The 26,043-nt window shown below is 21.4% G+C and overlaps 10 protein-coding genes across 10 annotated transcripts; 3 read left to right on the top strand and 7 right to left on the bottom strand.

The window, feature by feature from the left end:
- Nucleotides 1-131: 131 nt before the first annotated feature.
- PBANKA_0210800 (conserved Plasmodium protein, unknown function) lies at nt 132-644 on the bottom strand (the record flags this gene model as incomplete). Its single annotated transcript, XM_034565241.1, has 1 exon — nt 132-644. The coding sequence occupies one exon, from the start codon at nt 642-644 to the stop codon at nt 132-134; it is 513 nt and encodes a 170-aa protein (XP_034419834.1).
- A 207-nt stretch (nt 645-851) lies between these two features.
- On the bottom strand, nt 852-1,461 carry PBANKA_0210900 (dolichyl-diphosphooligosaccharide--protein glycosyltransferase subunit OST2, putative; the record flags this gene model as incomplete). The annotated part of the gene is made up of 3 exons (XM_034565252.1): nt 852-880; nt 1,018-1,099; nt 1,255-1,461. 3 exons carry the CDS (start codon nt 1,459-1,461, stop codon nt 852-854), a joined length of 318 nt encoding a protein of 105 aa, XP_034419835.1.
- A 1,167-nt stretch (nt 1,462-2,628) lies between these two features.
- On the top strand, nt 2,629-3,945 carry PBANKA_0211000 (mitochondrial import inner membrane translocase subunit TIM50, putative; the record flags this gene model as incomplete). Its single annotated transcript, XM_034565263.1, has 1 exon — nt 2,629-3,945. One exon carries the CDS (start codon nt 2,629-2,631, stop codon nt 3,943-3,945), a length of 1,317 nt encoding a protein of 438 aa, XP_034419836.1.
- Nucleotides 3,946-4,375: 430 nt separating this feature from the next.
- On the bottom strand, nt 4,376-7,195 carry PBANKA_0211100 (vacuolar protein sorting-associated protein 53, putative; the record flags this gene model as incomplete). The annotated part of the gene is made up of 1 exon (XM_034565274.1): nt 4,376-7,195. One exon carries the CDS (start codon nt 7,193-7,195, stop codon nt 4,376-4,378), a length of 2,820 nt encoding a protein of 939 aa, XP_034419837.1.
- Nucleotides 7,196-8,025: 830 nt separating this feature from the next.
- Nucleotides 8,026-10,677, bottom strand: PBANKA_0211200 (conserved protein, unknown function; the record flags this gene model as incomplete). Its single annotated transcript, XM_034565286.1, has 1 exon — nt 8,026-10,677. One exon carries the CDS (start codon nt 10,675-10,677, stop codon nt 8,026-8,028), a length of 2,652 nt encoding a protein of 883 aa, XP_034419838.1.
- A 1,241-nt stretch (nt 10,678-11,918) lies between these two features.
- Nucleotides 11,919-13,544, bottom strand: PBANKA_0211300 (cysteine desulfurase, putative; the record flags this gene model as incomplete). Its single annotated transcript, XM_034565297.1, has 1 exon — nt 11,919-13,544. The coding sequence occupies one exon, from the start codon at nt 13,542-13,544 to the stop codon at nt 11,919-11,921; it is 1,626 nt and encodes a 541-aa protein (XP_034419839.1).
- A 947-nt stretch (nt 13,545-14,491) lies between these two features.
- On the bottom strand, nt 14,492-16,813 carry PBANKA_0211400 (DNA (cytosine-5)-methyltransferase, putative; the record flags this gene model as incomplete). Its single annotated transcript, XM_034565308.1, has 1 exon — nt 14,492-16,813. One exon carries the CDS (start codon nt 16,811-16,813, stop codon nt 14,492-14,494), a length of 2,322 nt encoding a protein of 773 aa, XP_034419840.1.
- Nucleotides 16,814-17,839: 1,026 nt separating this feature from the next.
- Nucleotides 17,840-18,960, top strand: PBANKA_0211500 (proteasome subunit alpha type-5, putative; the record flags this gene model as incomplete). The annotated part of the gene is made up of 3 exons (XM_034565319.1): nt 17,840-17,853; nt 18,020-18,101; nt 18,286-18,960. 3 exons carry the CDS (start codon nt 17,840-17,842, stop codon nt 18,958-18,960), a joined length of 771 nt encoding a protein of 256 aa, XP_034419841.1.
- A 575-nt stretch (nt 18,961-19,535) lies between these two features.
- On the bottom strand, nt 19,536-21,698 carry PBANKA_0211600 (mTERF domain-containing protein, putative; the record flags this gene model as incomplete). The annotated part of the gene is made up of 1 exon (XM_034565330.1): nt 19,536-21,698. One exon carries the CDS (start codon nt 21,696-21,698, stop codon nt 19,536-19,538), a length of 2,163 nt encoding a protein of 720 aa, XP_034419842.1.
- Nucleotides 21,699-22,713: 1,015 nt separating this feature from the next.
- Nucleotides 22,714-26,043, top strand: PBANKA_0211700 (conserved Plasmodium protein, unknown function; the record flags this gene model as incomplete). Its single annotated transcript, XM_034565341.1, has 3 exons — nt 22,714-25,644; nt 25,777-25,883; nt 26,013-26,043. The coding sequence occupies 3 exons, from the start codon at nt 22,714-22,716 to the stop codon at nt 26,041-26,043; spliced, it is 3,069 nt and encodes a 1,022-aa protein (XP_034419843.1).

A 26,043-nucleotide genomic window follows, 5' to 3' on the forward strand; every position in this document is an offset into this window, starting at 1 on the left:
AAATCGAAAAAATGAAAAAAAAACAAGAAAAATTGAAAAAATGAAAAAAAAATAAACAGCCCCAACTATGTAGAATGATGAAAAATATATGCATAAAGATGTTCATTAATTTTTTCACGTTTGATACAATTTTAATTCGCATTATTTTCGTATTTTCCAAAATAATGCTTAAAATATAAAACAGCAGCATTGATATTTTTTATTTGATTTTTTGGAAAATTTAAAATATTTTGATTGGGATTAACATATTCTTGTTTTTTAATTCTGTCATTTTTTATATGGTTTCTCAAATTAATCATTCTTTTTTGTTTCATTAATTTTCTTTTAGTTGTTAGTGGCACATGCCCTTTAGCTTTTTCTTTTAAAATTTCGACATTTTTGCATTCCCTTACTCCTTTTAAAAACATTTTGATGATTTCAATTTTTGTTAAATCTTTTCTATTTTCGATATCAATTTCAACAGTTGCATTTCGCAGTCTTTTCATATAACTCCTAAATACATGGCGTTTTATTATTGTTTGTTTTTTTTCTGCATATTTTGTGTTTGGAATAATAAAATTATGATATCTTCCTTTAATTAAGTTTAAAACATATCCTTCGCATAATTTTCCCAAAAAAAAAATTAGAAAAATGGGAATTATCATTTATTGCATATTTATCGTTATTTTAAATTGTGGTCTAAGTGGTAAATATTACATTGTTTTATCTTTTTTTTATTTTTTTGTAACAATATTGTAGCCTTAAAATTGAAAATTCAATAATCATTATTTTTATCTTTTGTTATGCCATTGAAATGACGAATAAAAAATTTGGAAAAATGGAAATGAATTTGATATAAAATGAGCACACAACTAATTTAAATGGATATAACTAAATAAACCTATGGATAAAATGAGAGTTGTAAAAAAAAAAAAAAATTAAGAAAATGCAAAACAAATTGAAAATATGAAAAATGTAAAGATAATAAAAGTTTGTGAAAAAAGTGAAATAAAAAATGTGTATATAAAGAATTATTACCAATATATAAAATTAAAGAGCATATTACGAAATCGAAAATAATTTTTTCCTGTTTAAGGTTAAACAAGGTCTTGTTCGTGATCTTGAAAAAAAAAGAAATAATGGAAATAAAGAATCGATATATACAAATGATAGATATTTTTATTTTATTAGTTTGTGTATTTCATATTTAATTTTATAGATATTATATATATTGCACATTTTATTTTATGTGTAAATTTTTTGGATAATTATTACCTGCACGCGTAAGGCAATTAAAAGGGTAAGATTTCCAATTGCTGTAAAAATGGTAGCATTTGCTATTTTTTCTTTAAACAATGAAAATGTGAATGCATAAATTGATAAAAGAATTATGTTAAAAAGGTTAAAAATAATGTTTATATCTATGAATTTAATTTTTTTGAGTGTAATATTCATATATTTATTGTAAAAATTATTTATCATTTCGTTCATTTTTTTAAGTGGAAATTGGAAAAAAGTATTGTTTGATACATACATATATATGTTGGTAATGTAACTCTCATATGAGGGGTACATATAAATGTATATATTTATAACATTATCACTAAACATGTAATTAAAAAGTGTTTTTTTTTTTTTTTATATATTTTTATTAAATTAGTAAAATATCATTTTGGAAATACTGTGTAAGTGAAAAGAATTATTATAGTTTAATTGTGGTTAAAATGTTTATGGAATTTTTTTTTCATTTTATAGATATACATATATGGGCATAATTAAAAGTGGGCAAAAATATTGTATAGAAGATTTAAGTTAATTTTAACAAATTTTATATATGTATTTTTTTTTTTGATAAAATAATATCCTATTTAAATGTATGTTATTATTACTTTATAGTAAATTTTTTTATTCATATAAATTTAATAATTGTGTTATATATCTTTACATATATTAGGATATAAAAAATTATATGAAATATAACAATTTTTTTAATAAAATAGCTTCTTTATCATAATAAGCTTATTTTTTTCCATAAAATTTAATGTTTAAATGTTTGAAATGTTGGAAAATTAAACATGCATATATGTATGTAATATGTATATGCATGATTTATTTGTTTGTTTATTTGATTATAATTCATATAGATATCATATTTGTTTTCCTATTCCATTGATAAACTATACCTTTTTAGCGAATTAAATTCATGAATATTTTTCTAATAATAAATATAATAGTTTGATTACTCCTATAAATTGTATGGGTATTTTTAATTCACTATTTAATATATAGCATTAATATTTGTCATAGATTTTTTTTTTAGAACGAATAATATACTGTGAAAATAATAAATAAAATACTTTTCAATTAAGAATATATATAGCATACAAATAAAAAGGGAAAAAAAATTTTTTTAAGGGCTTATATTGAAGTTGTTGACTTTATCAGATATATTTTATGTGCATTTATTTTTTCAGAAAGTGAAAATATATAAGGGAGAAGCATTTATTCATTATCATATTATTGTAAAAGATATTGGACATATATGTGTAAGTATTTAAAAATACTACTAAATTTGATTTTTTTGCTATTTTTCTTAATGAAATTATAAAAACAACATATTGAAAAAGTGGTGAATGAAATAAAGATAGAATGATCAAACTTATTAATTTAAAAAATAATGAAAATAAGTTTATTCGGAACTTATATATATGGCCTAGGATTTATCACCAAAACTTGTATTGCTCAGTAAATAAAAATGTAAAATTTTTTGATAATATTAAAATAAATAAAAATAGAATTATAAAGATTGGGAACAATGAAAATATAAAAACTAAAATATATAGCTTTAAAAATTACAATTTTGATAAAAAAAATAATATAGATAAAACTACAAATATAACAAAACATAATAGAATAAGTATTAGATGTTTTTCTACAAATTCTGGGAATAATACAATTGATAAAAATAATAAAGGCGCTAATATAAATAAAAATGAAGGTGAAAATAATATAGCAAATAATTGTAAGCAAACTATTTTGGAAAAAAGTGAAAATAAAAAATGCGAAAATAATGAAAAACAACGCCAAAAAACAACAAGGGAAATATATATGGATAGAAAGCATAGAGAATCAATAATAAAAATGTATCTTTTTTTAAGTTTAGTATTAATGCCATTTGGATATATATATATGTATTGTATAGAAAAAAATATAAATATAAAAGAATTAATACAAATAATAAAAAAAAAATGTGAACATTTAGAATCACAATATAATGAAATAATACAAGAATTTATAGACAAGTATTTTCCTATTAATAATGAGCCATTATTACCTGATTTTAAGGATCTAAACTATCCAGAAAATTTGCCAACTTTAGTAATAGATTTAAATTATGTTATAGCCAAATTAGAATATGATAGAAAAACTGGATGGAAGGTTTTGAAAAGACCATACTCTGATTTGTTTTTTAAAGAATTATCAAGTTTTTATGAAATAGTTATATGGTCAGACGATAATTTTCCAGTAGCTCAAGAAGTAATATCAAAGTGGGGTATACCCGCTATTGGTTGTTTGCACAGAGATCAATGTTCAAAAAAAAAAAAATTTTATATTAAAGATTTAAATAGATTGGGAAGAAATTTGGATAGAGTTGTTATTATAGATCATGATATACATGCTTTTATGTTGCAACCCGAAAATGGGATATTAATAAAAGAGTTCCATGGTGATATAGAAGATAATGAAATGTTATGTCTTATTGATTTGCTAAAATCTTTTGCTATTAGTTCATATAATATTGGCCAATTTTTACAAAAATATGGGGGAGGAGATTATAATATAGGCAAAAGATATTTGCAGCAAAAAAATGATGCTGAACAAAAATCTCAAAGAATACGAAGCCTCGGAAAAATATTTCACGTTGACAATAAGAAGCCGCATTCCGGCATGTCCTTTAATATATGAAGGGAAAAAATTTGGGAAAAAATTTGGGAAAAAATGAGAAAAAATTTGGGAAAAAATATGAAAAAATGAAAATATTTTAAGCAAAATGCATATATGTATACAATACTGCAGCCTCTAGAATGGGAAATTTTCCATGGATTGGAAAACTCTTTCAGCTTTTATACAACATTTGTTTTAATACTTTCTTTTGAAAATTGGGCATATATATATAATGTATATAGGCGTTTGCCCATGCTTTAACAATTTTTATTTTTTTTGTTCATATATTTAAAAACAAATTATAAAACGCAACAAATTAATAAATTTTTATACATATAAAAAGGGGTGGCATGAAAAATAAGGGGTAATTAAATGTGGCATTTTCCCCAAAACGGAAAAAAAAAAATATGCTTTTGCATTGTTCTTAACTTTTCTTCTTTTTTTGACAAACTCAGATGCTAGCTATTTTGTTAAAAAATGATTTAATTTCCTCGGCAGCGTGAATTCCTCGCTTTTTAAAATCGTCGATATATTTGTTATTATTATGATTTATGTCTGTTTGTGTGTGAATATGTTTATCATCTTTTAGAGATAATATTTTTTCAATTTCATGGATTGTACATATATTATTATTTTGAGCAAGTAGTATATTAAATGAATTTATATCTAAAGTGTTTGAAATAAATATTTTAATTAAAAATTGTATTTTATTAATTTTTTGTTTAATATAATTATAGTAAGTTTTAGGAATTAGGGATTGATTAATATCGATTTCTGTGTTATTTTCACCAAAATTTGTAAAATGTGATTGCTCAATTATATTATAATCAATTTGACTTTTAGTTATTCTGAAATTTTCTGAATTTGTTAATATCTTAGGAATTTGATATAATATGTTTTGTATTGTATTACAATCCAATAGTAGTTGTTGAGCTGTGGCATTTGTTATAGAGTTAAAGGAAAAAATATTTTGAAAAAAAATGTCGATTATTAATGCTGTAGTTTTTTCTAACAAATAAATTAAATAAGTTTCATTTAAAATGTGATTAAAAAATAAAAAATATTTATGGAGAAAATTTTTTAAATTTATAATATAAGGGGATATATTTTTTAATTGTGTAATATCATAAATATTAATTATATTAGTTCGAATAATTTGATCAATTTGATCATTCATAAAAGACATAATAATTTTTATGCATTTTGTTTTTATATTTAAAAATAACTTGTCTTGTTCTTTGAAATTAATTTTTTCAACAAAAAGTGGGTTTATAATATTGACAATATTTTCATAAGCTTCTCCCATAGTTTTTTCAATATAATAGCATGTATTAATAATTTTAGAAATTAAAAATAAATTATTAATTTTATTTTTAAAAACAATTTTTTCTATAATTCTATTATTTAATTCTTCACTATATTTTGTTAATAATCCTTTAAAAAAAACAAAAAAATCAAATAGTGTTTTGCAATTACTAAACTGCGATATCATATTTATGTAGCTTTTATATAGATAAAATATTTTGTATGCAGATTTATAAATATTATTTTTTCCTTGTAAAATGTTTTCAAAATTGTTTTCTGATATGTTTGGATTAATTGACTTGTTATCATCATATTCATTTGAATTTATAAAATTTTGAATATTATTAAATTCCTTTTTTTCGAATTGTTCTAGAATAATTTTATCATCCTCTTTTTTACTATTTTTATTTATTTCTTTATTTTCTTCGTTTATTATATTTTCATATTTATCTAATATTTTTTTTTCTTCATATTTTAACCAACTACATAAATAGCTATCAAATACACATGAAATTATTCGTTTAAATGTGTATTCATTATTATTATTATTATTATTATTATTATATTTTTTACTCGAATTATTTACATCATTTTGTATATTATTTGTTTTTTCAATTATGTTTATTTCTTTTATATCTTTATTGGAAATAAGAGTTTTTTTTGTAGAACTATTGTGTGCTACTTGTTTTTGGTCGATTTCTATATTTTCATTTAAACTATTTATTTGATTAGTATCATTTGTTTGTTTGTAAAGTTTTGTATTTGTTTTTACTTGTGATGGAATTTGCTGAATCATTTCAGGAAATGGTAATTCTATAAAATTGAAATTGTCTAAAGATAAATGGCCAGGGGGAGGAATAAAAAATATATTTTTGATCAAAAATTTTTCAAAATTAATAATTTTGATAACTGTTTGAATTAAAGAAGCTGGATTAATTTCTTCCATAGAATAAGAAATCATTTTGATAATATGTTTTTTTGTTATAAAACAAAATTTGGATACAATATAAAATTGAATATTAAAATAATCAGGAAAAATATAAATATATGTATTTTTATAATTATTTAATGCACGTTTTAACCAAGATATTCTTCTATCAATAGTTTCAAATGTATTATTATGATTATCAAAAATTGAAATATATTTTTCTAAAAAAAAATTAACAAATTTGTTTACTATATTATTTATATAGTTTGGATTTAATTGATATAAACAATTACACGCATCAAATAAGTTAATATATATTTTGAACTCGTTGTCTTTTTCTTTCATTTCGAAATTATGAATTTCAGCATTATTATCGTTTAAATATATTATATTTTTTTCTATATGAATATCAGGGTCATATATTAAATCAATATCTTCAACAATTTGTTGTTTCAATTCGTCAAATAAAACATTTATATCGTTGTATAGAATGCTTAGTTTATTTATAAGATTTCCATTTTCAATATTTGTTGAATTCATTTCCTTTAAACTATTTATATATGAAAACATATCTTTTATGATATATACTAAATACATACAGTTTTTGTATTCACGTTTCATAGCTTTTTTTTTTAAGCTAGTTACAGATGTGATAATTATAGTGATTCTTTTTAAAATTAAAATAACTTCTGTAACATTTTGTTTGCCTATATCGAGTCTTTTAATATCATTACATAAATTAGTTAATATTTCTGCTCCTTTTTCTGCTTGTTTATCTACATTTTCCACTAAATTAGTAATAATTTTCATTTTTTTTTTTATATTTTCAAATTTGGTTTCATATTCATTTCTTTTTAAAACATAGTTCTCAATTTTTTCTTCCATAACTATATCAAGATCATATATTTCTTTCCCCATTTTATCAAGACTTATTTCTGCATCCTCAATATTTTTAATATTATTGTTTATATAGTTTGATATAAAATCGTCATTATTATCTTCTGTTTTTTTTATATCAATATGATTTAACGATTTCATTTTGCACAATTATATATAAAACTTGGATATTTTGAAATAACTTTTTATTTCTGTATACTTATGAATATTATACAATTACATTGTGTTATTGAAATGGTGAGCTACTCAACTAGCTAATTTAAAAAAAAAAAAAAAAAATATAAAATATATATAAAGGATAATAAAGTATATATAAAGGATATATAAAGTATATATAAAGTATATATAAAGTATATATAAAGAATATATAAAGAATATATAAAGGATATATAAAGTATATATAAAGTATATATAAAGGATATATAAAGGATATATAAAGTATATATAAAGTATATATAGGATGTATGGGTACACTGTTAATGTGTGAAAACATAAATAATGTTAATGTTTGTTTGTGTTTCTTTTAATTATTTCATTCTTTGTCTTGTATTTTTTTACTTAGGATATTGGGTTTGGCATAATTACATATTTGTGATATGTGCATTTAATTCTGTACTTGCATTTTATTTGATAAGAAATAAATTATGTTTTGATAGTCTGCATTTTTAGTGGATGCAAAAAAAAATGCACGAAAAATATTTCATATAATAAGTATTTTAATACGGAAAAATTATGTGTATGCATAGAAGTTTTCTTGCATTTTTCGGTTTTAAAAGTTTGGCTGTCAGCTATTTCGCCTTATGCAAATAATACAAAATGGTGAAAAAATAGCATAAAAAATGGTGAAAATGGTGAAAAAAATGGAAAAATAAACAAAAAAAATGGGGAAAAATGTCAAAATAGTGAAAAAAAAATATATGAACGCAAACATTTAAACATTTCCATCAAGGAATAATTATTTACATTTTTTTTTATAAAAGTTCCACATCAACTATAATTTTTTCTGGGGATTGCCGTAAAAGAAAAGCAATATTTTCGGCCCTTTCATAATTTTTAAAATATAACGTAGCAATTTTACCTTTTACTTTTAAAGAATTATAAATATCGCTGGCTCGTTGATAATCACATGTTTGTATATATTTCATCAACGTTTCGACAAAAGTTGTTTTATTATAATTATCGTCATAAATTACCAATTTAGCAAATTTCATATTATAAAATGGAGTTGTGGAATCATTGTCATATTCTTCTAATTCTTCATCACAAAATCCATATGATTTTATTTCCTCATTTTGTATATCATATTTATCAAAATCTATGAGATCAGTATCTTCATTTTCATTTTCATCGTCATAATCGTTGTCATAATCATTGTCACAATCATTGTCATAATCGTTGTCATTATAATCGTCATTTGGTTTGTTTCTTTTGTTTGAATCATTTTCGCTTCTAACATTCCATTTAATTAAGCAATTAATTGATTTTTTAATAACCTTATCTTGGCAATTGTCATTCTGTTTTCCCTTTTCTTTTTCATTTCTGACTTTTTTATAAATTTGATTATTATCAACTTGATGGGATTCATCATTATGGTGTTCCTTTTGAAGTTTACAATGCCGTTCATAAACAAGTTGATCAAACTCTATAATTTTTCGTTTTCTTTTTGACATAAGTCTTGTCTTTGCTAATTGAACATCCTTTTTAGCAAATTGAATAGTTGGCAATTGTTTATTTTCATTCAATACCCAATGTTTGAAAAGTATATCTAAATCTTTTTTATAAGAATATGTTCTATATTCAGCATCTATAAATGTTTCTAACTCATATATATCTAAATTCGGTTTATAATTATCATAAATTAAATTATAAAAATAATCTCTCATAGCATATACTTTTTTATATAATAAACTATTTTTATCATTTTTTATATCATCAATTTTATTTAAATCTATTTTATTTTGGTTATCAATTACTTTCATTTCAAGAAATTCACTATGCATTTTTTCTGATATTTTTTCTAAAATTTCGTATTTTATTTTTTTATCCCTTTTTATTCGATCTATCCAACTACTATGATTATTAAGTCCGTTATTTTGTTTATCTTCATTCGAATTGTTCATATTTTTTACATTAATCATATTATTGTTTTCGTCTTTTCCATTTTGGTTTTCGTCTTTTCCATTTTGATTTTCGTCTTTTCCATTTTGGTTTTCGTCTTTTTCATTTTGGTTTTCGCCTTTTTCATTTTGGTTTTCGTCTTTCCCATAAGTGATTTGCATAACTTTCTTGAGCTGATTGTTTCTTGGATATGTATGTGCATAAGTTTTAAATGAATCAAAGGTGTTTAAATTGTAATATATATTTAAATTTTTTTTTTTTTCTGGATCAAAAAAATCGGTTAATAGAACTGGGGTATAAGTTGAGTCAAATTTGTTAACAAAGGAATTTGATTTAATATCATATTGATATAAATTAAAAATATTATTAGAATAAATATAATTATGTTTTAATATGTAATTTGGTATAAATTTCGTTTTTTTTATAATTTTGTTAAATAATTCGTGCCTTTCAAAATATATCATTTTATTTTTTTCTTCAATATGATCAATTTGATCAATTTTATAATTAAGATTAAATAATTTATATGATATTTTTTTCATTCTATCATATAAAGAATTTAAAAAATAAAAATATTTATGAATATTTTTATTTTCCCATACATTATTTATATAATCGACTAAAAAAAAATCATCAATATATTTGAATCTATCTACATTAGTTATAATATTTAGAAAATATTTATATATGTTATATCCAATTGGATCTCCTTTTTCCATCGATATTTTCTTTAATTCTTTTAATTCTTTATATATATCATCATTTATGTTATCTTTATTTATATTTGTAATGTTAACTTTTTTAAAATAAAAATAAATATTATTTATATCCACAAATTTTGTATTATCTTCATTATTATTATCCGTTTCATTTTCATTTCCTTTTTTTATATCTACAATATAATTTTTGTTAAAATTGTTATTTTTTAAAATATAATTTTTTTCATGATTCCATAGTTGATGATTTTGGTTGTCTTCATTATTTGAAATATCATTTACTTCTATTGAATTCTTTTGGTAGTTTATTTTATTTTGTTTATTATAATTATTAAACTCATTTAAATTATTTTCATTCTTTTCATTATTAATAAAACTTGGATAATAATAAATGTATCTTGAATCTATATATATATTATTTACATCTTTGTAAAGAATATTATTAATTTGGTCATTATCTTTATTTTTAATGGCATTTACTAATGCATGTAATCTATTTTTTGATAATAAATTTAATATTTCGATATCAGGCAAACATATATATTCACTTTGCAAATTAAAATAATCTTTTTGATTGGGATTATATAAAACAGGAGTTCTATATATTTCTGATTTTTTTCTTTTTCTTGGTCTTTTTCTATGTTGCAATTTTGTCGATTTAAGTTGTACTCGGCTAGACATATATATTTTGTTTGTAAAAGGCTTTAATTTAATATTTAAATTATAATTTTTGTATTTCCTTATATTTATTGATAACATTATTAACAAAACAAAAATCCAATATTTCATTTTTTTAATCAAATAGTTAACTAGTTATTATAATTACAAATAAACACTACAAAACAAACTTGTCAAAAACATAATCTACATTCAAGAAAGATATGCACACATACATATATATTGAATTGCTATTTATGAGTATTAAGATGGAAATTTACAATGACTTGGAATTTAAATAGAAAGGGAAATAAAGAATGAAATGATAAGCTCCCTTTTGATGTTGAATAATTCGTTGCTACGAATTGAAATAATAATAATAATAATGCTAATAATGATAAATCACATAAAAAACATATTAAAAAAAAAAATTGAAAACTAAGGAAATGGCGCATATGGATGTGCCTATATCCAAGCGCAAATTTTGCAATGAAATTTATAAGTATAAAAATAAAAAAATTTATAACATTAAAATAATTATATAAATTCAAATAAATGCGAAAAAAAAATTAAAGTGTAAATTATATTAAAAATAATTACAAAATTTGTTAAAAAATGTGCTAAAATTAAGATTGTAAAACAGGTATATTCATATATATGTATATATATAATATATATTTTTTTTTTCTCAGACTTTTGTTTGACTATACCTGAACAATTATAGTATATCCATATAAATTAAGATACGTATTTTATGAAATATATAAAACTATATATATAATATTATTTGAAAGGAAAAAAAAACCTATAAAAAAATGGTTCAGAAAACAAAATTGTATAAAATTGGTAAATGCGGCTTACAAATAACCCCAATATAAAATAGGAAAGATATAATTTTATATGTAAAATAATCAGAATAAATAATATCACACATCTTAAATCAGTTTGTGTAGTATAACAAAATATATGAACTTCTCAAAAGTATATTATATTTTTTGAAAAAATAGTTTTACTTTAAATAAAACAAAATTGAACAGAGATGCTTACGCCCTATATTGGAGAGCATTGAAATGTATATATATATATTTTTTTTCACAATTTTCATAATTTTTAAAAATGTTATAAATATCAAAGTTTCCAAATAGGAACATAAAAAAATTAACTCAAACCGAACAAAATAAATATGAAAAAAACAAAAAAAAATTTCCACTTGTATAAAATTAGTATGGTTGATTTTTCTCTTTTCCAAGAATAGGGTTAAACGAAAAATAGGAAAAAAAAAATAAAAAAGGAAAAGAATTACCTATTCTATGGCTCAGTTTGATACTCTTTTTGGGAATTATTGATGAATAATATTCTTTCATAAACTATTTTCAGGTCCATATAAATTTGGGGTAATTTCCAGATGTGTTTTTTTCTAATTCTGCTTCATACAGAGGTGAAATGCTTCTTAATCTTTTAACAGATTTGACTAAATTGTTGCATAACTGTTGTACTTCAAAAAATGTAGTAAATCGGTTAAAACCAATTCGTATAGATGTGTGAGCAATTTCTTCTGTGATTCCAATAGACCTTAGAACATAACTGGGTTCTAATGTACTAGATGTGCATGCTGAACCCGAACTTAGTGCTATATCATTTAGTGACATTAATAAACTCTCTCCTTCAACAAATAAAAAGGATATATTCATATTTCCAAAATATCTATTTATTTGACATCCATTAAATATAATATAATCTAATTCCTTTGATATATAATTTTTTACATAATTAAAAAAGAAATGCATTTTTTGATTGTCTCTATCCATTTCTGACAAACATATATTTGCTGCTTCGCCTAATCCAACAATTAGATGTGTTGGTAATGTTCCAGATCGTAATCCTCTTTCTTGTCCACCTCCATGAATTATCGCATTTAATCTTATATTTGGTTTTTTTCTTTTAATATATAATGCACCGACACCTTTAGGTCCATATAGCTTATGACTCGATAAAGATAACAAATCTATATTCATTTTTTGCACATCTATTTTTATTTTCCCAGCGGCTTGCGATGCATCAGTATGAAATATAATATTTTTTTCTTTACAAATTTTTCCAATATTTTCAATATCTTGTATAACACCTATTTCATTGTTTACATATATAAAAGATGCCAATATAGTATTTTCTTTTATACTATTTTTGAAATCTTTTAATTTGACCAAACCATTTGTATCTGGTTTTAAATAAGTTACTTCAAAACCTTTTGTTTGTAAATATCTACATGTTTGTAATATACATTTATGCTCAATTTGTGATGTTATTATATGATTCTTTTGATTATTTAATTTATTATAATAAGTGCATGTTCCTATTAAAGCTAAGTTATTACTTTCAGTAGCTCCAGATGTAAAAATTATTTCTTTATTATTATTTCCATTTAAAAGTTTTATAATATTAGCTCTTGAATCTTCTACTGCTTGTTCTGATTCCCAACCAAAAAAATGATTTCGAGAATGAGCATTACCATATATGTATGTCATATAAGGCATCATTTTATCTAAAACCCTTGGATCTATCATTGTTGTTGCTTGGCTATCTAAATAGAAACGATTCATTTTTTTTTCTTTTTCTTTACTCATAAAATTGGCAATTAATTCAATTTTTTTATTACTAAACTCGAAATCGTCATTATTTTTGAGGTCATTATGGATGGTATTAATTTTATTTAGTTTATCCGAATTGTCATTCTGTGTACTATTTTTTAAATTTTCTGAAGGTTTAGATATCATCGTTTTTATTTCATTATCTGCCGTTTCAGTTACTTCATTTTTATCTGCTCTACTACTAAATTTATGATTATTATAACACACGTTTTTTTTGAAAGCATTTTCATTACTATTTACAACGGATGCATACTTATTTTTAAAGCATGCTGTTTCACTGTATTTATTTAATTTGCTAAATATGTTATTACTCTGAGTGTTCAGAGTTTTTGCAATTTTAAAGACTTTCATCAAGTTGCTTGATGATTTAATAAGAAAAGGATAAATTATATGCATATATTTGCATAGATCATAAAAATTTTGATTATAAAATACAATGAAATATGTTAAATACTAGCATGTAAATTGGTTTTTATATTTAAAAAAGAGGAAATATACCAAAAAAAATAAAGTACTAGTTATGAATCAAAATTATAGCTTATTTTCCATTAAAAACTTAAATACTTTTAAAATAAACAAATATAAAAAATGACATCATAAAAATATGCCACATACAAAATAATAATGTGAATATTTATATTGCAGGGATTAGTATAATAAATAAAAAAAAAAACGAAAAAAAAATGTTCATAATGCAATATATATTCACACATGTATAGCAATAATTTTACCGAAATAAAATTTTTTATATACTGTTTTACTCGATTAAAGATGTTACTTATAAAATTCTCAAAAAAAAAAGAAACATTTAATGTAAATATATGTGCCAAATTAAAATAAAAATGTGATATGTTTAACGCTTATAAAGAAAAATATAATATTTGAAAAAAATGGTGTATCAAAAATTATAGCATTAACAATATTATTATTTTTTTATACAAATTAAATATGCATACATACACATAACATAGTGGAAATTAAAATTTTCACGCATTTTTGCTTGGATATTGTGTTAAAAGTTGTTTTAAACAATTTTCTTAACTGTGTTTTAAAGCTTATTTTTATATGCAAATATATAAAATTTTGTCAAACTAAATTAACGTTGAAATACAACAAAGAAACAAATTAATAAAAGTAAAAAAAAAGCGTAAGAACAAAATTAAATATCTATGTCATTTAAACAATTTTTATTGTGCATAATAAAATGAACCACACAAGTAGGTGCTATACTTATGAAAAAAAACGATTGCATGTAATATGTTTATAAATTAGTTATTTATTGTAGTTTAATAATTTGTTTAAATATTCAAAATGTCTTTAAAAACATTGTAGGTTTGAAAAATTAGGGATATAACGGTGACATTGACAGAATTTCCTATTAATTTATACTTTTGCTTATTTGTTAAAAATTCATGAAATTGAAATTCATGACACAAACATGAATTATTTTGAATATAATTTTGTTTACTATCCCTCCTATTATTTATAGGGGCAATATTGTTATTTGAATTTAATATGCATGTATTAGTACCCATTATATCACAATAATGGATATTGTCTGTATATGCACACACATGATTAATATGATCAATATTCCAGTATATGTTCCCATAAATATTTTTATCAATTTGATTAAAATCAATTAATTTATTTGTATGCATTTTATAACCCATCAATCTACATATTTCTGTTGGTGTAAAATACCTAACATGATTTTCATATTTTTTTATTTCATTTTCTTTGATATCATAATTATTTTTATTATGAACAGCAAGGTTGGTATTTTGGCTAGTTGGAATGTCAATTTTTCTTAACTGGTCATAATAATTCTGTAAGGGTGTTGGTGTATTTTGCTCGCTATTATTTTGCTCATCTTTATTATTGAAATATAAGATCGAGCCCGAACCGTTTATGAATCGTGCGTAATTGGATGTAAAACAGGTAGCATGTAATTGCTTGAAATTATTTACCACCTTTAAATTGTTATTTTTATTACAAGAATTATTTATATAGTTATTTTTTTCATTATAATAATTATTTGCTTCAAAACAACAAATATTTTCGTTTTTATTTACATCAATAATATCAAAACAATAAGCTGATTGTTTTTGAAGTATGCTCTTAGTAACTTCAAATTCTTGCAATTTTTCATTCAAAATATTTACCTTATTTAATTTTGGGGATGCTACAAAATATTTTTTATTATGATCAAGAAAAGTAGCTAAAGTTGGTGTGTAAAACCTGGGAAAGGTATTTTCGTTTTTTTTTTTTAATGATAAAAAATTCCGAGGTTTTAGTGAATTTGTATATGATAGGAAGCTATTTTGTTCATTTTTTTTACTTTCGAAATCGCTATTATCATTGTCGTTACTTTTTCTTTTGCATATACAATAAAAACGAAGGCGCTCATTTGGTATTCCAAATTGCAACGGAGATAGAAGATATGTTTGAAAATTATAATTGTTTTTAATAGAATTTATAAAATATAAAAAAGAAAATGACGATTCAAAATTTTTAACATTTTCAATAAATATATATTTAGGTAAATTATTAACATTCATATTTTTTAGCAAATTACATACATGAAAAAAACTATATACTCTCTTGTCTTTTTCAATATCGAAAGGGTTTATTTTATCATCAATCTTCAAATTATTTAGAATATAATTTTGATCGATTTCTTCGCCTTCACTATTTTTTTCTGTTTTTATATCGGATTGTTTATTAATATTGCACCTTTCAAATTGGTCCTTTTCATTATTCCAAATACTATTGTAATCATGGATGTTACTTATATTGTCATTGTGTTTATTGATTGGTTTGTTATTAAAATGATGACATTCATTTAAATTATCATAAGGGCATTTTTGTGAATTTTCCTCCGAATCATTATTAAGAAATTCATTTTGATTAAAAAGGAACCCATCATTGGGGTTTTCCTTTGGAAATTCTTTATTTATATAATTATTTTCATTATATAATTGATTTAAATTTATTTCTTTAAAATTTTTGTTTAACCTTGTATATGGTTGACAAGGATTTGATATTAATAAAATGTAAAACTTAAAATGATCAAAAAATTCAGGAGTTAAGTTATTTATATCAGTTTGGAGAATATAATCCTTATCGTTCAAATCAGATATAAAATTAGAATCTCCAAATTTATTGTTACAGTTATCGTTATTTTTAATATTGTTTTCGATATGGTTATTACTATGATTAGTGTTTTTATTTTGACTGTTTTTTTTTTCTTTATATTTTTTTGTTTCTGATTTTAGTATATTTGAAGAAGTCTGATTGTTTAAAGAGTTATATACATTTTTAAAAAATTTATTTATGTCTTTTTTGTTGGTTAAATAAATTGTATTTTCTTTAAAATTATGGTAATATGTTTCATTTGCAATGGGGTTTAGATCTATTGAAATAAAGCGAACAACATTTTTTATTTTTTTTGAGATATCCAGAGGAAAGATGGCTCCACTGCTATTTGATATAATACCATTGCTTGTGTTTCTTATATCTGAATATGAAGAATGAATATAATTTATTAGGGTTTGCAAAACACTATAGTGAAAACCTCCTATCCCACTATATAGTTCTAAAGCTCGAACAATCTCCATCAACACAATTATTACATATTTTTTTTTTCATATTTCTTAACCCCATAATATACACAAGTGCATGTACATATAATAAATGTTGAAAATGGATAATAAAGAAATAAATGTAAATAAGGAGTGAAAATATGAATTTTTTTACAAATAAATAATGTTATTTTTCTAACCAAAATTAATATATTGTTCTATACAAATTTTCTAAAAAAATAGTACAAAAAAATTTTATAACGTGTGTTGAAAATAATATTTAGGCAAAAATTGTATGTACGGTTCAGAATTATTTATATAGAATTTCGTTTGTAGCTATATTATTAGAGTGTGCGATTTTTGTTATTTCAATATATATATATATATATATATATATATTTTTTTGTATGAGCTTATATTCCACTTTTTTATCTACAAAATGATTAAAAATAATGTAAACATTTTAAAAGTATTGAAGATGGAATTGTTGCATTCTTTACACCCTGTAGTATTTTACTAATATCATATTTTTTTTATTTTATTTCACATTTTTTTGCTATTTTTTTACTATTTATTTTTTTTTAATTAAATTTTTTTTTTTGAATATACTCTAACAATTAAGGTACCTATTATTGTATTTTATTTCATTCATTCCACTCAGTTCAAAATAAAACGTTATATATGCATTTCTGTATTGTATATGACGTAATATATTTAAAAATAAAAAACATATGCATTCGATGCTACGTATATAAATTTTATATGCATATGCATATATATACATAAATTATATATTATATTTTGTAGCCTTTTTGTTTCTTCATTTTTTTAATTTTTTATAAGATCATTCTTATGGTAAATCCACGAAATAGGATATATTTCATGTGTTAAGAAAAATGAAATAATCCTAAGAATAAATAACATTATACATAATATAATGCATATTGTAAATAATCCAAGAAATATATGTAAATATATTTTACGTATTATCAAACTATATTAAATTAATTTTTATATTTTTTTCTAAACTCAACACCTTTCCACGGCTTTATAAAACCTAAAATGTTTTCAACAAGGTAATAATAATAAAAGCATAAATATTAAAGAAAAAAAAAGTTTTATTTTTAAATTTTGTTCACCACTGATATACACATAGTTATGTGGTGATATCCGAATTTTTCATAGTAAATTTTGTAAACACATTTTTGTATTTTTTATTTTGTATTTTTTTTAATATTATAGAAGTGAATATGACAGAGGGGTAAACACCTTCTCTCCAGAGGGCAGACTCTTTCAGGTAGAATATGCATTAGGAGCTATAAAGGTATGATATATTATATATTATATATTATATATGGATTTATGTATTGTTCTAAGATGTTTTCTAAATATACACATTGTTTTATATAGATAATGCTTTAAAAGTATAGAATAATATATTGTTTTTTCATTTTTTTCTCATTTTTTTTCTCATTTTTTTCTCATTTTCTTTTATTTAACTTGCTCAGTTGGGAAGTACAGCTATAGGCATATGCGTAAATGATGGAGTAATCTTAGCATCTGAAAGAAGAATCGCCTCTCCTTTAATAGAAAAAGATTCTGTAGAAAAATTGTTACCAATTGATGACCATATAGGATGTGCAATGAGTGGGTTAATGGCAGATGCAAGAACATTAATTGATCATGCGAGAGTAGAATGCAATCATTATAAGTTTATATATAATGAAAACATAAATATAAAATCTTGTGTAGAATTAATTTCTGAATTAGCGTTAGATTTTTCAAATTTATCTGATTCTAAAAGAAAAAAAATTATGAGCAGACCTTTTGGTGTTGCTTTATTAATAGGAGGTGTAGATAAAAATGGTCCATGCTTATGGTATACAGAACCATCTGGAACGAATACTCGATTCTTAGCTGCATCTATAGGGTCAGCACAAGAAGGTGCAGAATTATTACTACAAGAAAATTATAATAAAAATATGAGTTTTGAAGAAGCAGAAATTCTAGCACTTACTGTATTAAGACAAGTAATGGAAGATAAATTATCATCATCAAATGTTGAAATAGCTTCAATTAAAAAATCAGATCAAACATTTTATAAATACAAACCAGATGATATTACTAAAATTATTAATTCATTACCTTCTCCAATATATCCAACAATTGATATGACATCATAAAATTATAAAAACTGAGAAATAGAGGAAAAATCGATGAAAAAACGAGGAAAAAAACGCAGAAAAATAGAATAAAAATTTATAAAAATTAAAATAAAGCTTGCCGAATATATTACTATATGTTTGCATGTGAATATACTAGTTGTTTTTCATGATATATTTTCCCCTAATTATAAAAATATAAATTAATATACTATGTGTATAAACAACAATAGTATTTTATATTATTTATAAATGGTATTTAATTTTTTTCTTTCGTTTTACATGGTTCTTATTTATATTTTTCCATATCTGGTATTGAAACATATCTACACTATTATAATTTTTTTATAAAAAATGTTCAATATTTTTATATCATAAAAACAATTAATTGTTCATAATTTATTATTTAATAATAATTTTTCAATACAAAAAAATAAAATGAAATGAGTTTCGTTATTTATAGAAAAATATTTAAGGATCGATCAAATAGACATAAAAAGTTGTTTCTCAAAAAAAAGTGAATATACAATTATAAATTCAAAGTACCATATAGGGTAATACTACTTCCTTAAAGTGGAAAATAGGTTAAAATAATGTTAATAAATAATAAATGGATTTTGTATATGCTTGGCTAGTTGTGTAGATCTGATAAATTGATAATAAGGTATTTTGTAATATTCAATAAATTCCTTATTAGATGTTTGTAACAATTTTTTTAAATTAATTGGAGGTATATTAGAATTATAAACTAAACTATTAAAATTATTGTTAAAATCTGCATAGTTATATTTTCTTAATAATTCTTTATAATATTTAATATAATCTACATAATACAAATTCATATATGCAACATGCCTTGGTATTATTCTTAATCGAAAGCTGTAACTATAATATTGAGGAAAAGAAATAGAATCTGTAAAAGATTTATTTAAATGTCTAATTAGATATAATAATTTCGGCCTTATAGTTCTATAAATGTTATATGTAAATATTCTAGGATATATTTTTATAAGTTTTTTTAAGTCGTCTTCTTTTATTGATTGATGTAAATATAATAACTCTTTATATTTTTTTTTTAAATTTCCAAAAGAATAAAATTGAGGTAGATTATATAATATATCCATAAGTTCATTATAATTATAATTCATTTCATTTCTGTAATGTTCTATTCTTTTAGTTAAAGTCCTTTTATTTATTAATGATAATCTAGGGGATGTTTTAATAACTTTTTTTATCATTTCTAGATTTAAACCATTTTTTATTATTTCTTTTTTATTTATAATTTTTTCTCCATTTGAATGAAAATTTATTTCCTCTTTTATTATTTTATTTTCCTTTTTATTGCACTTTTCAAAAAATTCCTTTATCTCATCCCCACTTTTAAAATGATTTGTAAAAAAATATTCCAATTCTTTGTAGTACTTAAGAAAGAATGATAATTTATCATCTATGCTCGATGTCTTTGCTATGTTGACATTTTCTACCCCATCGTTTGTTACTTCATATTTTTCTACCCCATCTTTTGTTACCCCATCTTTTGTTACCCCATCTTTTTCTACCCCATCTTTTGTTACTTCATCTTTTGTTACCCCATCTTTTGTTACTTCATCTTTTGTTACCCCATCTTTTGTTACTTCATCTTTTGTTACTCCATCTTTTGTTACTTCATCTTTTGTTACTTCATCTTTTGTTACTCCATCTTTTGTTACTTCATCTTTTGTTACTCCATCTTTTGTTATGTTTTCTTCGCTGGGGTTAGGGTTTTGTTCAGAGAGCGATAGACGCTGATTATACAGCCTTTTCTTTTCTTCTTTAATTAATTTTTTTTGCATCCTAAGTAATTTTTTTTTTTCCATTATTGTCATATTTGATTTTCCATTTTCTTGAGTAGCGTAATTGTAATCCTTGGGCATTTTATCAAAATTAACTGTGTGCCTATTATCGATAAAATAATTAATAGATTTATCAATATTTCCCAAAATTAGAAAAAAAAGAGCGGATTGATCATGGCAATCTGGGGTGAATAAAAACCTTATGTCTATATTAATAAATTTAAAAATAGAATAGATATCAAAATTAAAATAGTCTTTTGATTTTAATCTTTTAACTATGTTTACAAAGAAATTTTTATCATTTTGTAACATCGCTAATAAATTTTCTTTGTGACCTATTGCATAATTACTTAGCGGTTTTAATTGTTCATTATTTTTTTTTGCTAATTTAGTTATTCTCGAAAATTTACAATTAAAATTTTTTAATTTAAATTCTAAAGCCCATTTAAAAACATTTAAAAACTTTTCTGGAATTTGATCTATAATTTCATCTTCTTTATCATGAAAATTGCTACCTAATATAGTGTTGTCGATATTTTTTATTTCTTTTAAATTATTTACTTGTTTATCAGTTGCTTTTAGTATTTTATATTTCCATTTTATATTTTTTTTAACTTTTTTATCGTGATCACTGCGATTTTTATATATATTATGATGTAGTTTAATCGGCTTATATGCTGATGTAATGAACATATTTGTTCCTAAATAATATAAGTTACTATTCTTTACATTATGTTTGTTTGTATTATTCGTTTTCTGCATTGTTTTCAATTTTAAGGGATTATTTTTCCTCATTTTTAATAATACTGATTTACTTTCTTTACTACTATTCCTATTGTAAATGGTTTTGCAAATTATAATGTTGCACACAAGAGAGTTAAAACATATAATTACAAAACATAACAAGCAATAGTAATGGTTATTCATTTCTTAAAGATAAGGAGTTAAAAAAAAATGAAAAAAAAAAACATAATTTTTTGTTCCTTAAAACTGAAAAATGAAATAGAGAGGGATAAAAAAAAACAAAAACAATAAATAAGTACACTACATTGTTTCACAAAAAAAAATAAACTGTAAATTATTTTGTATTAAAGAAAAAGTCTAAACAAAAATATATAATAAATATTATATATATGGGTAAGTAGCTAAATAAATTGCAACAATGCAATAGCTACTAATGCTACAAAAAATATGTTAAGTATGCAATTAATTCATCGCAATTCTCCATAATTATGTATATATATACATATATATGCAATTTGGCAAAATAGGAAAAGGAATTTTAATTTCTTATATTTAAAATATTTAACGAATTTTTTTTAATTATATTTGAGTAAACAGCCAAAAGTGTAATAATAGTTATTACGTAATATTTGTTTTTAAATTGCCCGAGAAAAAAAACTTATAATATCACACTAGCGCATATATATATATGTAATATTATAATACATAGGAAAAGGAAACATATTTTCTATTCTACAAATAAGCAAAATAAATATAAATGTAAATATTTTTTTTTTAGAAAAATAGTGAAAAATTTATAAAATTATAACAACATACATTGATAAGTACGAATGTGAGTGATAAAAATAATTATGTATTTTTTTCTTTATCCCACTTTTATATATGTATATAAACCCTAAATATATATATATATATATAATATTTCATATAATATATATAGTGTTTTAAAAAAAAAATATATATATTTTAAAATGGAATAATTTGGCAGTATATGCACTTTTAACAAAAATACACTTTTATCACTTAAAAATATGTTAACAAAAAAAGGAGGAATGTATATGTATACAGATACATAATTATATATGCATGTATATTAGACATCAAAAGTATACATCCACCACTCTCTCTATATATATATATATATGTATGTGTACATGTATTTATCCTTTTAAATGTGTAAATATGACACTATAGTAAAATGTTAAAATCTGTAAATAGGATAAATAAAAAGTTGATATATAAGTTGCATCTAGAAAATGATAAAATAATAGATATGCCGATGTTTTTAGTAGACGATCTATATATTCGAAATAAAGAGGAATTAATTTGTTTATTAAAACATGCTATAACATTTAATAAAAATGATTTTTTATATAATTATAAAAGAGTGTTATTAAAAGATGATGCTTTGAGAAATAATAAGATTGAATACTCTGGAATTTTCGATCAAAACGGAATAGAAAATGATAATTATACTGATGAATATATAGCAGCTAATAAAAATATCAAAGATAAAAATGTCAATAAAAAAAGTAGTAATAATTCATGTGTAGAATTGGAGATAAACAAGATAAAATGTGATGATACATTAAATAATATTATTAATGATATGAATATAAATAAAAATTATAATAGTGATTATATAAGAAAGGAAAAAAAAAATTTGTTTTTTAAAAATAAAGATAAAAAATTATCCCAAATTTTGAATCCATACAAATATGATAATGAAGAATATAACGAATTAATAAATTGTTTATCAGAAATAAATGAATATGAAGAAAATTATAATTCTAACTATTTGTATTTTTATGAAAATATAATGAATGCTATGGATAAACCAATTGAAAAGGAAATTGTAGAAAATGAGTCCACAGAAAATTATATACAATATATTGATAATAGAAAAAAAATAAAAGACAAAAATATATTAATGGGAAAAAAAATGCCAGAGTACTATTCATTAATTGGATATATTCCTAATAATTATTTTTTTTACAATTATAAAAATAGAATAATATCTTTAATCGAATATTTATCATATACTGATATTTGTTCACTTATTTATTTATATAGTAGGAGTGAACAAATTGATTTTTCAATATTAACAATATTAGGAAAACAATATATAAATAAAATTGAAAAAGATAAAAAATATAATTATAAGAATACGATAAAATTGTTAAATATATTTATAAAATTAAGTTATAAAAAAAATGAAATGCAATATATTATTAAAAAGTTATTAAAAAGTTTATATATGTGTACTTATTGTGGAGATTTAAAAATAGCTACCTTACATTTTGTGTGTTTATCCAAGCTAAATTTATATAATATATTATTTTATGATTATATAAATATATTTTTAAAAAATATAAATAACCTTTCACATTTATCATGCTCTATAATATTACAATGTTTAGGATATTATCGATATTATATGATAACAAGTAGGAACTACATTTTTAAATTAGTAAAAGAATTTAAGCAAAAATTTGTGAGTGAAATTGGAAAAAATATATTTCAAAATAAGGATATAAATACAATAGAGAAAGAAAATGAATGGAAAAAAATTTTAAGAAATAAAATAGAAATACAAATTTTAACATTTCAACATGGAAAAAAAAATATAGACTTAATAAATGATATAGAGAATAAAATAATTGATAGATTAACAAAAATCAATTTAGATGATATTTCAGAAAAATCAATTGGTAATATTTTTCACTTTTACTATTTAATTAATAAAAAAATACTAACAAATAGTGATCATATATTATTTTTTAATTTAGTTAATGTTTTAATAAAAAATAAAATAAATTTTCAAAAACCTCGATCGTTTCTTATGTCATCATACACATTAATTATATATAAATATTTTACAAATATAAATATATCTTGTTATTTTTTATTACAATGTTCTAAATTAATTAAAATATTGAAAAAAGAATTTTATATGAGCAATTTGTTGTTTGTATTAATTGGTTTTTCTCAAAACCAGCTTATTTTTTATAAAAATAGGAATAATAATAATGATAATAGAAATAAAAATAATTTGAATGCTTCTGAAAATAATTTTATTGGGATTTCCGCAAGTAATATAAATGATAACTATCCTGAGGTATATATTGATAAGAAATATAATAAATTATGTAATTTTAAAATCGAAAATAAATATAAGGACATGACTGAAATGTGTGAATATAAAATAAATTGTTTAGAAAATAAATTATCTAAACCAGTTAGTTCTAGATCAGCTATTTTATCCATATTTAACGAAATAACAAATTTAGAATATAAATTAAATATCGAACAAATGCGTATGTATCTGCTCCTTTTTTCAAGTTTTGATATAAAGCTTTCATCCGAAATTAAACAAAAAATATTATCTCTTATTATTAACGATTCGAAAAGTTTAGTTTATTTACCTCATATTATTATTCAAACTTCTATTAAAATTTTTGGCATTTCTAGTAATTATATGAAAACTATATGCTTAAGCCTTTTAGAAAAAATGAATTTTGAAATTATGAAATTTTTTAAAATTATAAAAAGTGATGAAAAAACATTTTTGAATTATATAAAAAGTGAACAACATGAAGAAATTCAAGATAGCGAAAAAAGGCAACAATTTTGTAACTATTTATGGGATTTAAATATATTATCGGAAATTCTTTTTATATTTGATCAAATTGATATAAATAAAAGCGATTTTATAGTAAACATTGTAAATTTAATGTGTTTTAATAATTTTTTAATTTTTAAATATAAAAAAAATAGTTTTAGTTCATATGTTTACTTTCTTCATTATATTGGAAGTAATAAACTTGACACAGAAAGCTACAAAAAATTGTCTGATTTTATTTTTATCAACTTAAGTGATTATATAGATTTATCTTATAAATATTATTTAAAAAATCATGTAGAAAAACTCACAAATATAAGAAATATAAATGGTTTTAACAAAACTAATGTGGATAACTCTATTGAATATGATATATTTTTTGATGAAGTAGATCATAAAATAATAATGGATAAAATTTATGTAAAAGATATTTTGTTATTGCTCGATGCAATTAGAATTTTAAAAGCTTACAATTATGCCTCACTTCTCTCTAATTCTGTTTCTATGGTAAGCTCATTTGATCTATCTATTTATCTACATATAAATAAATAAACATGTGTGTGCTTGTTTAGTGCTACTTGCATAGTCTGTGACAGTACAAACATATTATTTTTTTTTTTTCGATTTTTTGCTAAATAGCTAAATACAGATAAAATTAAGACACTTTCGGACGAAGATATTGAATTAGCAAACTACATATTTATAGACATGGGGCTATATAATAAATATATAATGGATGAAGTAAAGTAATAGGAAAAATTGTTATTTTTTTAAATTGTGTTTTAGTTAAGTTAAAGTTCATTATATTATAAATTACATTTTTTATAATATGCTACATTTTATTTTACACCTTTTTTGTATAAAATTTAATGTAGAAATAGAGGATTGACAATAGGCTTGAAATAG

Source organism: Plasmodium berghei (genome assembly GCF_900002375.2).
Source record: "Plasmodium berghei ANKA genome assembly, chromosome: 2".
Lineage (NCBI taxonomy): Eukaryota > Apicomplexa > Aconoidasida > Haemosporida > Plasmodiidae > Plasmodium > Plasmodium berghei.